This window comes from Mustela putorius, unplaced genomic scaffold (assembly GCF_011764305.1).
Source record: "Mustela putorius furo isolate JIRA1106 unplaced genomic scaffold, ASM1176430v1.1 tig00004033_pilon_pilon_pilon, whole genome shotgun sequence".
NCBI classification, from domain to species: domain Eukaryota; kingdom Metazoa; phylum Chordata; class Mammalia; order Carnivora; family Mustelidae; genus Mustela; species Mustela putorius.
The window spans coordinates 2,551,122-2,564,571 of NW_025422169.1; the positions used below are offsets into that span (position 1 = coordinate 2,551,122).

Here is a 13,450-nt window from a genome sequence, read left to right on the forward strand (position 1 = left end):
AATTTAGGATCCCATCAAGTGGAATATGTATTTCCAGTGTAAGCCCCTGTTTAAATACGTTACTTATAAGGTTCACTGTGATCATCGCTTGAGGTGTTTGGTTTTAAAGAGGAAATGGCAGATTATCAAACGAGGCTGTTTTGGGATTGGGAATTGCACGGGCGCAGCTAGTGGCTGAGACTTTGACCCGCGCTGGCTCAGCCCTTACCTCACCAGCCCGGCCGTCTTGCCTTTGGCTCTGGCCTGGGCGTAGAGCGCGCGACCCACAGTCTTCTCCTTAATGGAACTAGTGAATGTCGTGCCGTCCACAGTCCTAAACAAATGACAGGAGGCCCCTGAGTTGTTGGATTTTCCCAAGCAGTAGTTTCAACCAACAAACGAACAAACAACCCAACCAGGTGGGTTTAGTGAATGCTGGTAACTATCATTGTGAACCTAGAAGAAATGAGAAGAGGGACATCTGCCCACCTCCTCGTCTGGATCCCCTCTATCTGAGAGTGTCCTTTGAGAGACAGGCACCCGTCCTACAAGCTTCCCCCTCAGGCTCTGTTGATTGTGTTTAAAATTGTTCCTCATTTTTGAGTTTTACCCTTCAGATTAAGCGTTGTTCTTTTTGGGTAACCCTCGTGAATGACAAATATGGCGAGGAGAGGTGACAGATAAATCACCAGTTATCTAGCTCACGTTTTTTAGGAGATGATTCTAATAGCCCGGGGGCTCATACTCTCCAGCAAGGGTGGAAAAGAGTGAGGGAAGACGGAAGGAGGTGCTGGGGATCCCTCTGCAAATTTGTGTTTATCCTCTAACATCTCCCTTAGGGACCTCTGACTTCGCTTTGCAACTCCACTCTACCTACCTGATTTTAAGTGATGGTCATCTAAGTAATGATGGGCCAGAGCCATCAAATTACAGAATTTCAGAAGTAAAATGGACCCCATGGCCTTCAAATGGACAGGATCTCTCACCATGTGAAGAATGCTAGACGTTCTGCAGTGCGGGGGCTAATTTCCTGTCCCAAGTGCCAGAGCTATGCCTGGTGAGGCTCACTTGAAGGCCACCTCTTTCGATGAGAAGTCAGCGCTAGGAGATGGTGACTTGCTCAAGGTCACACAGTTGGTCAGAGATGGAGCTAGAAGTAGACCCCACATGTCTAGGTCCGTACTATTCCCATCACCCATACTCAGGTGCAAAGACCAAGGAGTCTTTGAAATAAAAGGAAATTGTCTTCAATGGGAGAATATTTGGAATCTTGATAAACAAAAGAACAGAAGAAATATTTTGAATAGAAGAAATATGTTGTGCCATTCATAGGAAATTGCGATGATCAAGTTGGCTACCTTCTCTGGTCTTATCAATTCAGCCCAGAGTTAAGGGAGACCAACGTAAATATACCTGTTGTAATTCTATCTTATGTCACCTCAAACCTTCTATGACATAAGATGGAGAAGAAGAAAAGAATAAAGGAAAGCAGGAAGAAGCAACATCTAGAATAAATTCTGATTATGTGGCTTCAAAATTAAAATGCATTATAACAGTTCTAAATATACTTTTTCAGACACAGTGTCATCTAATGCCACTACATAGAATCTCTTCTTTCTACATTTTCTTTTTTAGAACAGACTGCCTAAAATTTTTTTAAAAAACAAATTTCTAAGCCAATTAAAGGATACCAACTCAAAGTCACCTAATGCCCTTTTCCCACCTACTTGGTTTTGTTTAGAAAATATAGTTAATGTGTTCTGTAGTTTTCAGAGGAAGACGTTTTTAGAATCTATTCACAGTTATCGCTGGTTACCTTGGTGGATGAAAGACCAAAACAGATGAGAAGTAACTCAATCGAATGTCTTAGTAAAAAAAAAAAAAAAAAAAAAAAAAAATAGCCAGGCTATATGCAGAGCCTTGTGCTCTGTTCTAGGTGACATGGACAGGACACGGCCAGACAGAGCACACTCTGGTGATGGCTGTGTAAATGGTCGGGGGTAGAAAGCCATCCAAATATTTGGAAGAACATAGGGTGTTTAGCTTTGATGCATAAAGCCACCGAGTGGGACAAGATAAGTGGCCTCACTTTTTAAAAAGCACTGGAGTGGCTGAAAAATATTTTTAATTATGGAAATCTTCAGACAAAAAAATAGAATAATAGAAGAAACCTCCATGAAGCCATGCCCAAACCACACCATTATGAGTACTCAGCCTGTCTCATTTCCTCTCTACCCCGTCTTCTCCTTCTTGATTATTCTGAAGCCAATCTCAGACAGCATACCATTTCATCCTCGAATACTTCAGTATGTATTTTGCAGAGAATTAGAAAAAAAATTTTTTTTTTTTGTGAGTGGAACCAGAGTCACTGGGTAGAAACGGAACAGATTTCAGTGAAGTATGAGAAATAATTCTAACAGACCTGTCAATCATTGAGTGGATTTCTCTGGAAAGGAGTGAGTTCATCATTAAGGAGATATTCAAGTCAAGCCTGGATAAGGCACTTGTCCTCGGTGTAACAGAGGAATTCAATCACTGGACAGATGATTGGATTTAATCAGTGATTCTCATGTTTTTTTTTTCCCCATAGAGAAGCATATGACAGGTGACACGGAACAGCTCTGCACTCCCTATATGGTTTCCCATAAGCCATGACAAATTCATGTATTTCTCCCCGCCCCCCGCACTCTCTCCCCAACAAGAAAGCAGATTAAAATGCAAGTAAGTGTTGTTACCAGAGAGGCAGCTTGGTTGCTATAATTTATTAGACACCAGAAGCAAATCATTCCCAAATTCTGATATTTTGAACAGACACAAATCATGGGGATCCAGCCCATGACGATTCTTGACCTCCAGTGAGTCCACAGCTCTGAGAACCAGTGGAGCAGTTGGCCATTAAGGAACCTTCGAACTGTGAGGGGGTTGGAGTCTATGAGTAGAGCATACCCAGCTTCTAGTCTACATAGGGGTTACTCACATGGAAAAGTTGGAGATGAAGGCCCCTTTGGGAATCTGAACGTCAAACACCGCGTTCTGAGGCTCTGGGGAGTTGTTCACCACTTTGGTCTGGATGACGGTGCTGGCCATACGAGAAGTAATAGTGGACTGCACTTTATAGCTATAAAGAGTCACTTGATCAGCCTCTTCCTGTAATTGGCAAGAAAGCACAGGGGTCTCAGAGCAAAATTACCCATAATTCCACCACATATTTTGTTATGAGAGCATTATATCTTATTATGAATAATTCTCAGGCACTGGCAAGCATATAACTCGGATAGTATTAAACATTCTCTTAACTTGGGGGACGCCTGGGTGGCTCAGTGGGTTAAGCAGCTGCCTTCAGCTCAGGTCATGATCCCGGCGTCCTGGGATCGAGTCCCACATCGGGCTCTTTGCTCGGCAGGGAGTCTGCTTCTCCCTCTGCCTCTGCCTGCCATTCTGTCTGCCTACGCTCGCTCTCTCCCCCACCCTCTCTCTCTGATAAATAAATAAAATCTTAAACACACACACACACAAAAACAACATTCTCCTAACTTGGAACCCTCCCTCCCAGGCAGAAGCCTGCCTTTGTTTTGAAGTAGCTTGAGATGCCCTTCAGCTCTGAGTCTAACATGCAAATACCAGTAGGAAATGGTTGTGGGACACAAGATTGGATTGAGAAAGTTCAGGAAATAACTTCAAAGGCAGGACCCTAAGCCAGAAGGAAGGAGAAGGATAGCAGGGTTTTAGGGGACCTTGGCTGTATCTCCAGCGGGGGCCAAGCCCAGGGTACAGCGGGGTGGAAAGACGCATGTCGACCCCATATTGCTCTCTTCCTCCCTCCACCTTTTTTTTTTTTTTTAAATAATTTTATTTATTTATTTGATAGAATGAGAGAGACAGGGCATAGGGAGCCACAGAGGGAGAGGGAGATGTAGGCTCCCTGCTGAGCAGGGAGCCCAACGCAGGGGCAGATCCCAGGACCCCGGGATCATGACCTGAGCCGAAGGCGGACACTGAACCGACCGGGCCACCCAGACGCACCTGTTATGGTGCCATCTCCTCCCCATTCTCTTCTCCGTCCCCCAGTTAGAACACAGTCGGACACACTGACGGGAGGGCGCAAAAACTGGAACATGAAGGGAAAGTATCTTGTCGATGCCGTGACTGGTCCAGCTCTCGGGCCCTCCTTTGCGAATCTTTCTGTCCCGATTTAAGGCAGCTCTGGCCCAACCACCTGCAGGCCCTCACTGCGCTGCGAGGCGAGGTACCAGAAGCGCTCATCTTTCCGGGGACGCCTGAGCACCCCAGCGTCCTTCCGGGCGATGGCAGAGGTGACCCATCGGGTCTTGCTTTCTTCTCCAAAAGGATTTGCTTATTTCAATACTCGGCGTCATCCCCAAAACTCTGTCAGCCAAGCGCAAGCCTTTCAACCCCGTAACAGCCAGCTCACCTCAGACTAAGACCAAAGTCCAGGCTGAGTTACTTGGCCTTCCTACCCCTTAAATGCGTGCTTCTCGCGGTTTCTATTGAGAGCAGGAAGCCAAAGGAAAGCACTTTCTTTTGTGTTTTCTTCATGCAGGGAGGACTTCTTTGAACATCTCAGGGAATTGGACTGTTTCATGTTCAGAAACTCCTTTCCCACCCTGTCTACCCCTCCCCCCAAATCCTCTGGGTGTCATATTCCAAATTAAAATAGCTATATTGGAATGAATATGTACCCTTGGGTGAAACCTAGGTTTTTCGGCAAAACTTGAGAGGATAGAAAGAAAGGACACTTTTCAGTTCCTGGTGACATCTCTCCTAAGTATATACCATCTACTCTTTCATGCTGAATCTTAGCCACACTTCCAAACAGAATTGGGCAAGAGGGTGTTTCGAAAGTCAGGTAAATGCTCTCAGGGCTAGAGACAAAGAGGCAGCCGTATTGATCTCCTGAGAATAGGTAACAGGAAAATCATTCGGTCATCAATTTTTAACAAAACCAAAGTAAACTCACCAGCGTTTCTCCCGATTCTCCGGAAACACTTCTCTGTGGAAGGAAGGTAGACAATCATTTTTCAAAAGTGTATTACTTATTACCCAGGGGACAAAAACGGCTTCCTCTCAGTCCAAAAAAAAAATTTTTTCCCCCTTCAACACTGAGCTACAATTCATTCACTGGAGCTGAGACATAAATGCCAAATGTTCTTGAAAACTATTTTCCCACTGGTGTGTTTCTTTGAATATATTTCTCAGCCACTTTACGAGCACACCATTCTTTGATATAATACTGGAACATGTACTTTTAAATGAAAATATTCAATGGAACGCATGCTGAGTGGCCTATCTCCCCTTTCTCAGGTTTGACTGATTTTCTTATTTAGCTGAATAATAATCGGGATGTCCCAGGCTACCACAGGGCTCTGGACCTGCCATTTCCAAGGTCCATAGTACATTTGTTCCCTCAACCCAGCAGTCATCCTTCAGATCTTAGTTTAGGGGTATTTTCTCTGTCAAGCTCTCTTACACCCACCCCCAAACTAAGGAAGCTTCTCTTATTAACTTTTCACGGCAGCTAAGCTCTTCCTTCCAAGCAAGACAGTGGGGAAGCCCGTCTGTCTCCTCCATTGGATTGAGCTACATGAGGGTAGGGATTTCGAGGCATTTTCTCTTTGGGGTGGCCCTGGACTGGCACAGGGCAGGCGTGTGGAAAATCCTGCACTTTCACTGCTCTGCTAGGGAATTATCCACGCAAAGGACTGTCCTCTAAGCATGGAAGGCTGAGTTGGGTTTCCAAGTGGGTGAACATCGAACGTCTGTGGGACTTTACCAGAGTAAGTCAGGTGCTGGATACGAGGCTAGCTAGCCTGACCTGACTTGGAGTGAATTGAGGTTTTAGGGAGCCTTATGTGACCTCGTGAGGTCAACAGTTGACTTCTTTTGAACTTTTTGAAAGTAATTCACAATGATGAAGCTTTCTCTCTTATGACTAGATGACACGAGAGCCTGCCCATTGGGTTTCTGTATTATTGGTCTACAAGAAACCAGGACTTTCAGAAAGTCCAAAATTCTCACCCAAACAAAAGAAGTCATTGGTCGGCTTAGTGTTGCTTCCATAAACACCCCCTTTCTCAGCACGTGGGCTCCATGGGGGGAGAAGCCACACCCTTCCTGGCCTCCTGGAGAACTGGCCCCCAAGAATTAGAGGCTGCATCCCTGCTGTGGAATGACTTCAGGACGCAGCCTGGAACCTGGCCCGTCTCTCTGCTCTCTGAGCCTCACCCCAGGGCAGCAGTGACTGTCGGGGTGGGGGGGGGGTGTTGGGAGGAGGATGTGGGCTCAGTGGGCAGCATCTGCCACCACTGAGAGCAGCAATGCCCGCCGAAGAGGAAATCCTTCCTGATAAGACAGTGAACTCATCCCACCATCAGAGAATTTGAAGAAAACACATAGCCATCCATCCTTTAAGGAACTAAGGTGACCCATTCTGATTAAAAAAAAAAAAGAAGAAGAAGCTCCAAGAAAATCTAGCAGAAAGCATCTTAATCCTTCCCCTCCTCATGATCTCTTTCACGATCTCTTTCTTTTATTTCCCCCTTGGGGACTAAGGCTTGTTGTACCTGATGCCTCCGGTTCTCTGGCACAAACTGAAACTTGCCTGGGGCCAGTTCCACAAGATCTTCGTATTCTGCAAACTTAAAAAAGAAAGTAGGTTTTTAAAATTTCTACTAACAAAAAAGATCTAGAGGGAAGGAGGCGGGTAGGGACAGGCATAAGGGCATTCACTCTGTTTTTCTATCTTGTTTCCTATACCTTTGGGAAATCCTTTTTTTTTAAATACAGTGACTTCTTTAATGTATTTATATTTGCTAGCTATGTCTCAGAGGTGAGTGCATGGAAGGTAGTCTCTTCAAATTTGTTGGATGAAGGAATGCACTTCTTAGTTTGCTGGAAGATGACGGGACTCAGAGGCCGGGGTCACAGTAACCCAGGGATCAGTAGGGTGTCTGGTAGACTGGTCTACTGGATAGACCTCGGCATCAGCAAGACCAAGATAAATGTACCCATAGGACTCCTCCAGTTAAAAGTGTTGTAGAAAAAATGCTGCTGGGAAAGGAATACCAGTAAGAAGTGACTGAAAAAGCACAAACACGTTTGGGTGTCTTGGCTTCAATCCCCCATTCCGCCGGTGAGATTTCCAACACACTCTGGCGATTCTTAAGGTGTTGGAAAATAAGATCATGTCTAAGCAGACCGAGTGATTTTGTTTTTTCCTTTCCTGCAAATATGCCATCCTGTTCTTTGGCATTTCAGTGGGTAAGCCACTCTGCAAAGATTACAAAGTCTCTGCACTTCCTAGGATGTTCCCATAACACACGTTCTTTTTCTGGCATCGAAATAGCTTTGGCATGACTTCCAAAAGAAGTCCGTCCAAGACTTTCCTTATGTGGGGGATGGCCGCGGGCCCTAAGTGTAAACCTTGGGCTCCCTGGAAAGAATCCCTGCACTGTGGCAGCCCACTGGCCATCTCTCCTCCTTAACAGCAATCTTGAAAGTGTCCTGATGACAGGACTTACTGCTCACGTAGGTAGGAAAGACAATGGTTCTTTGATAACGACTTTTCTTAGACTCATCGCGCAAGAGTGATAACAATGTGTCATCCTTGTCACAGCTAATAATTATTAAGTGCTTTCTAGTGCTTGCATTGTGCTGGGAAGTTTACATACTTTAATTTAATTCCCCTAACCCCCCCCCTTGGGTTTGATCAATTATCCCCATTGTTTAGGTAAGGAGTAGGCAGCTGTGTTCCAGAAATGTCGCACTGCGGGCCAGTCCATAGAATCTGACTGAATTCTCATGCAAAACCCATTAATGCTTTAAACGGTAAATACATGTTGCAGTAATTAGAACAATGAACACTCCTGCTTGAGTGAATTTTACCATAAATTTCCTTTCCCCACAGTACAAGGTCCTCGAACAGCAATAGCCACAGGCTATCCGCTGAGCCTGTGTAGAGGCCCACAGCAAGTTTTCCGGGAGTACTTACTTCTGGAAGTCCACTGGTGGGGATCTCGAAGCCCTGTGTTCCAGAAACAAAGACGCAGAAGAGAAAGCACATGAGTCGATTCATTTTGCCCAGTGGCTTTGCCAAGCTTCCCGTGCAGGGGCCCGGCAGAACTCCGCTCCTCGCTGAACCCGGTTTTAAGGAACAGCAGAAGGGTTCGTGTTTTAAAAGAAGAAAAAAAGAAGAAAGCCCTCAGACTTTGTTCAAAAACAGGACAAATATTTGTTCTGGAGTTCAAACTTGAGCTGTGGGGGTGGATCCGCCACCCGGAGGTTATCCAAACAGCCAAGCCAGAGGTAGGCCCTGGGCTGTGAGAACAAGTCAGGGTCAGATGGATGTGCTTCCTTTGGTTTTTGCTGATTTCTGCTCCTCTCAGAGTCAGAGCGACCCGAAGATCGGACCCAAGTGGGAAACTAGACAGGGAAACAGAGTCAGAGAGACAAGGGCCAATGGGCAAAGTTTCTGGAAACCGAAATCCTTCTGTTTCGATGAAAGCAGGAGAGGTTTAGCGAAAGGGGAAAAAGAAACTCTTTGGTGTTCTGAGCAAAGCTGGCGTTTCCCCTCCTCTTTTTTTTTTTTTTTTTTTTTCATTTTTTTTTTCTTTTTTTCATTTTTTTTTTTTAAGATTTTATTTATTTATTTGTCAGAGAGCAAGTGAGCGAGAGCGAGCATAGGCAGACAGAGTGGAAGGCAGAGTCAGAGGGAGAAGCAGGCTCCCTGCGGAGCAAGGAGCCCGATGTGGGACTCGATCCCAGGACGCTGGGATCATGACCTGAGCTGAAGGCAGCTGCTTAACCAACTGAGCCACCCAGGCATCCCTCCCCTCCTCTTTGATAACTAAGCAGCTACTGCCCTAGAGAACTGGGCAGGCAGCTGGGCAGGACACGAAGACCTGCTGAAGAGCGTGTGTCTGAAACCGAGAGTCACGCTGGAAAAAATTAAGAAACACTGAGCCGAAAGGTCACTTCTCTTAAAAAGAGAAACCAAGCGATCCGTTTTTGTTGAGGGTGCCATTCCTCATCTAGAAAATTGGAGAATTTCATATAAAAAAAAAAATTCCTGGAAGTAGCAAAATTGTTTAGCCGAACAGCAGGGTACAAAGTGAACCCACAAAATCCAAACAAAAAGTGACAACTCTCTTTATTAGTTAGTGGTTGCACCAGAAATAGGAAGAAGAAGTCCTTTTTTACTGGTTGTATCAAAAACACACAGGAATTTAAGTCAGGGCAGAAATTTATAATAAGAAGCATCTTAAACTCTGGTAAAAAGAAGGAAGCTATGCATAAATGGAGAACTGTATTCTTAAAATACTAATTGTTAATGCTGATAGTTAAAGGGGCTAATAATTAAATCATCAGCTAAATTTATATATACTTTTAAATTTATTTTTTAAAATCTTTTAAATCTTTTTAATTTTTAAAATCTTTTTTTTAAAGATTTTATTTATTTATTTGACAGAGAGAAATCACAAGTAGATGGAGAGGCAGGCAGAGAGAGAGAGAGAGGGAAGCAGGCTTCCCACTGAGCAGAGAGCCCGATGCGGGACTCGATCCCAGGACCCTGAGATCATGACCCGAGCCGAAGGCAGACGCCTAACCCACTGAGCCACCCAGGTGCCCCTAATTTTTAAAATCTTTTAAAAATGATTTTATTTATTTATTTGACAGACAGATCACAAGTAGGCAGAGAGGCAGGCAGAGAGACAGAGAGGAGGAAGCAGGCTCCCTGCTGAGCAGAGAGCCTGTTGTGGGGCTGGATCCCAGGACTCTGAGATCATGACCTGAGCCAAAAGCAGAGGCTTAACCCACTTAACCCACTTAACCCAGGCGCCCCAATATATATACTTTTTATAAAAGATTTTATTTATTTGAGAGACAGAGAGAAAGAGAGAGAGAGCAGGAGCAGGAGGAAGGGCAGAGGTAGAAGGAGAAGCAGACTCTTCACTGAACAGGGAACCTGATGTGGGGCTTGATCCTGGGACCCTGGGATGGTGACCTGAGCCAAAGCCAGATGCTTAACAGACTGAGCCACCCAGGCACCCCAGTTGATATATATAACTTTATAAAATATTGATGTTAGTGTCCCATAGAAGAGTTTATGGAACTTGGAAAACTCTATAGGACGAGAAGACAAAAGCCCAAGAAACATGGTTTTTAAACAGTAAGAATTAGGCCCAGTTGTAGGTTTTAAAATACATTAAAAAGCACAGGTTTTTTAAAAAAAGATATGGTTTAGAAAAATTAAAAAACATAAAAACAAAAAATATGGTTTGGTGCTTTAAAATATTGATACTATCCTGGCGATTCACAGACCTGTACCCATGGGGCTAATAATACGTTAAATGTTAATAAGAAAATAAAAAATTTAATAATGAAAAAATAAAATACTGATACTAATCAGTGGAATAAAATAGTGAGTCCAGAAATGCATGCCATATAGAATATGCTATATAGAAACCTATAACAACAAAACAATAGGGAATGAATTCAGTCCTTAATACATGCTCCTGGAACAATTCGATAACGGTATGAAAAGGAATTAACTTAATCCATACCTCCTGTGATACACAAAAAATTTAAATGGTTTGTAGAATTTCATGTCACAAGAGCAATGAAAACTGGGTAGGCTGCTATGTGCTGGCTCTTCTTTTAGGCACTTCGAAAAGAAAACAATGGAATGAGGAAAATATACATGATTAGCAAAACTAGTTAAGATAACTGAGTCAGGCTAACTCGGTTAAGCATCTGCCTCCAGCTCAGATCCTGGGATTGAGTCCCACGGCCTGCTCTCTGCTACTCTGGGAGCCTACTTCTCCCTCTGCCTCCCTCTTTCCCTTTGTCTCTCATGAATAAATAAATAAAATCTTAAAAACAAAAAAAGATTTACTAGGACTGGTGAAGCTGCAGCCTCTTTACTCCTCCTTTACAGAGGAAAGCAGGGAGGCTCAGAGAAGTCAAGTAACTGACTCAGTGGCTGGAGGCATGATGGGACCCAGAGACCTGAGGCCGGCCTCCCCTGTCACTGGCCAAGATGATGGCCTGAAGGTGCCTGGGTGGCTCAGTCGGTTGAGCCTCAGACTCTGATTCCGGCTGGGCTCCTGATCTGGAGGCAGGGGTGCTGGGGGAGTTGAGGGGTGTCATGGGATCAAGTCCCGAGGCAGGTTCCATGCTCAGTGCGGTCTGTTTCTCTCCCTCTGTCTTCCCTTCCCCTTGGCTTGTGAGCACACAAGGGCTCTCTTTCTCTCAAATAAATAAATAAATCTTAAAGAAAAAAAGGTGGTGGTGGTGGGGGGGGAGCATGTTCTGGCTCCTGCCCACACGGGGGCACGCAGACCAGCAGAGAGATGATGCACAAGGACATGCAGAATTCGAGTAGGCAGGTTAAAGATGCTCACACGGCATGAACACGGCTTTAATTTTCTATCAAACACGTGCCGTGATCATCCCCGCTGGGCGGGGACGAGTTCCAGGACCCCCAGCGGATGCCTGAAACCGCGGACCGTCCTGAGCCCTCCACCCACTGTTGGGTCCTACCTACGCGAACCTACCATAAAGTTTAATGTGTAAATTAGGCCCGGCAGGAGACGAACCACAGCTAATAACAGAATAGAGCGATTACACCTGTACCCCTGGGGCAAACAATGCATTATATGTAAATAAAGATAATTAATAAAAAATAGAGCGATTGTAACAATCTAGTAAGAAAGGTTCCCTAAACGTGGCCTCTCTGTTGTCTGTCTCCGAATACCACAGAGCCCGGCCCTGACCTTCCCGGCTGGCGAGGACGAGGATGACAACGTGCCTCGGGGAGGACACGGAGGGGGACGCGTGCGTCGCGGCGCAGCGAGGGGCGGCCCGACCGTGCCACGTGGTCGGAAGACCGTCCTCTTCCAGACCGCGGTGGGGACCATGGGGAAGCCCCCGCGCAACCTGGACCTCCGGACGAGAGGGGGACCAGAGGGGGACCAGAGGGTTCCGCCCAGACGCGGTGACGGTCGCACACGCGGTGCGGAGGCCGCGGGGAAACCGTGCGCTGCCGCGTCTCCCCGGGGAGCACCGGGGGGAAGTGGGGACCGCAGACCCCGAAGTCGTCGCCTCCCTGCCTCTGCTCCGGGACTCAATTCCCGGGAAATAATACAAAGGGGGGAAAAAATCGAACGGAAACCTTCATGCCCCTGAAGTAGCGACGAGAAGGAAATTGGCGGATGATGGGGGATGGCGAAGAGAGCGGCTCCTTGGACAGGAATTCGATCGTGTTCCGTCGGCCCCGGCGGGGACTCGCCGTCGGGCTGCGTCCGGGACACCGAAACGACGCGGCGCGAAGGCGCGCGGAGGCAGGTGCGGCCGACCGCGTTGGAGACGCGGATGCCCACGGCGCGGAGCGGAGACACGGTGCTTCCATCCGGGCGAGAAGGGAGGCCGGGGTCTGTCCGGGCTGACGGCAGCACCGTGCCCCTTGCGGAGGTGAGCCTCGGGTGTGCAGAGGAACTGCGGCATTCGGGGCGCGGGGCCACCTCCGTCTGGCGGGGGATGGACACGAGGGCACGGGCAGGACAGCCTGATACACTGCGTCGAGGCGCTCTTGAACTGGGCGCTGCGGGCGGTGGGGTCCGGGGGAGGATTTAGAGAAGAACCGAGTCGTGATGAAATCCACATTTTATAAAGATCACTGTGGGTGCAGCCGGGATGATGGAAATGGAAGACGGGGCCCAGGGAGCTCCCCAGGGAGGCCGGCCGTGCTCGCGCTGTGGACGGGCGCGAGGGTCTCCCCGAAGGCAGCAGCAGTGGGGTCCGATCGCAAGATGCTCCCATGCCACGCTGTAGATTTACGTCGCTGGGCAAGTACGAGCTTTTGATACCTAAGAGTGTAGATGCGGGGGGCGCCTGGGGGGCTCAGTCAGTTTAGCATCTGGCTCTTCATCTCAGTTCCAGGTGTGATGTCAGGGTCATGGGATGGAGACCCATGTCACACTCTGTGCTGGGTGTGGAGCCTGCTTAAGATTCTCTCTCTTCTTCTGCTTCTCTCTCTCTCTCTCTCTCTCTCAAAAAAAGTATGTGCTATTATTGCTAATTAACGTTTAACAGCATGCAGATTAGTGAGGGCTTATATTTACAGCTACAAAAAAAATGTGTAAGTTCGCAAACAGCCAAGAAATCTTGGCGACCAAAAAGTCATGTCTGGGTGGAGGGTTTATGGACAATTTATTGTTTCTTCTTTAGGGTAGTGGTTAAGAGCATCGGGCTTTGGAGTCTGTTTCCCTGTGCTCATAATTCTGGTTCTTTCCGTGGGAACCCACGGAGTTAATCCCCTGGCTTGAACATGGATATCTGCGGGACGTTCATTCAAATGCCCAGGAAGGACAGATGCAGGTGACACGTGCACATCTGGGTTAAGTGGGGGCTGGGAAGCCCCTTAAGGAACATCACGGGGGAGTCACTAAGCCAC

At 46.8% G+C, this 13,450-nt stretch overlaps 1 protein-coding gene across 1 annotated transcript in view; it reads right to left on the reverse strand.

Annotated features, from left to right (window-relative positions):
• The window catches only part of ITIH2 (inter-alpha-trypsin inhibitor heavy chain 2), a 38,875-nt gene extending 30,675 nt beyond the window's left edge, over positions 1–8,200 (reverse strand). Inside the window, exons 1-5 of the mRNA XM_004757954.3 lie at positions 7,988–8,200; positions 6,561–6,635; positions 4,958–4,990; positions 2,957–3,126; positions 209–313 (exon numbers count right to left, since the gene is read on the reverse strand). Coding sequence (XP_004758011.1) covers positions 209–313; positions 2,957–3,126; positions 4,958–4,990; positions 6,561–6,635; positions 7,988–8,071 — 467 coding nt within the window. The 5' untranslated portion in view covers positions 8,072–8,200. The remainder of the gene's footprint in view (positions 1–208; positions 314–2,956; positions 3,127–4,957; positions 4,991–6,560; positions 6,636–7,987) is intronic.
• Positions 8,201–13,450: the final 5,250 nt, after the last annotated feature.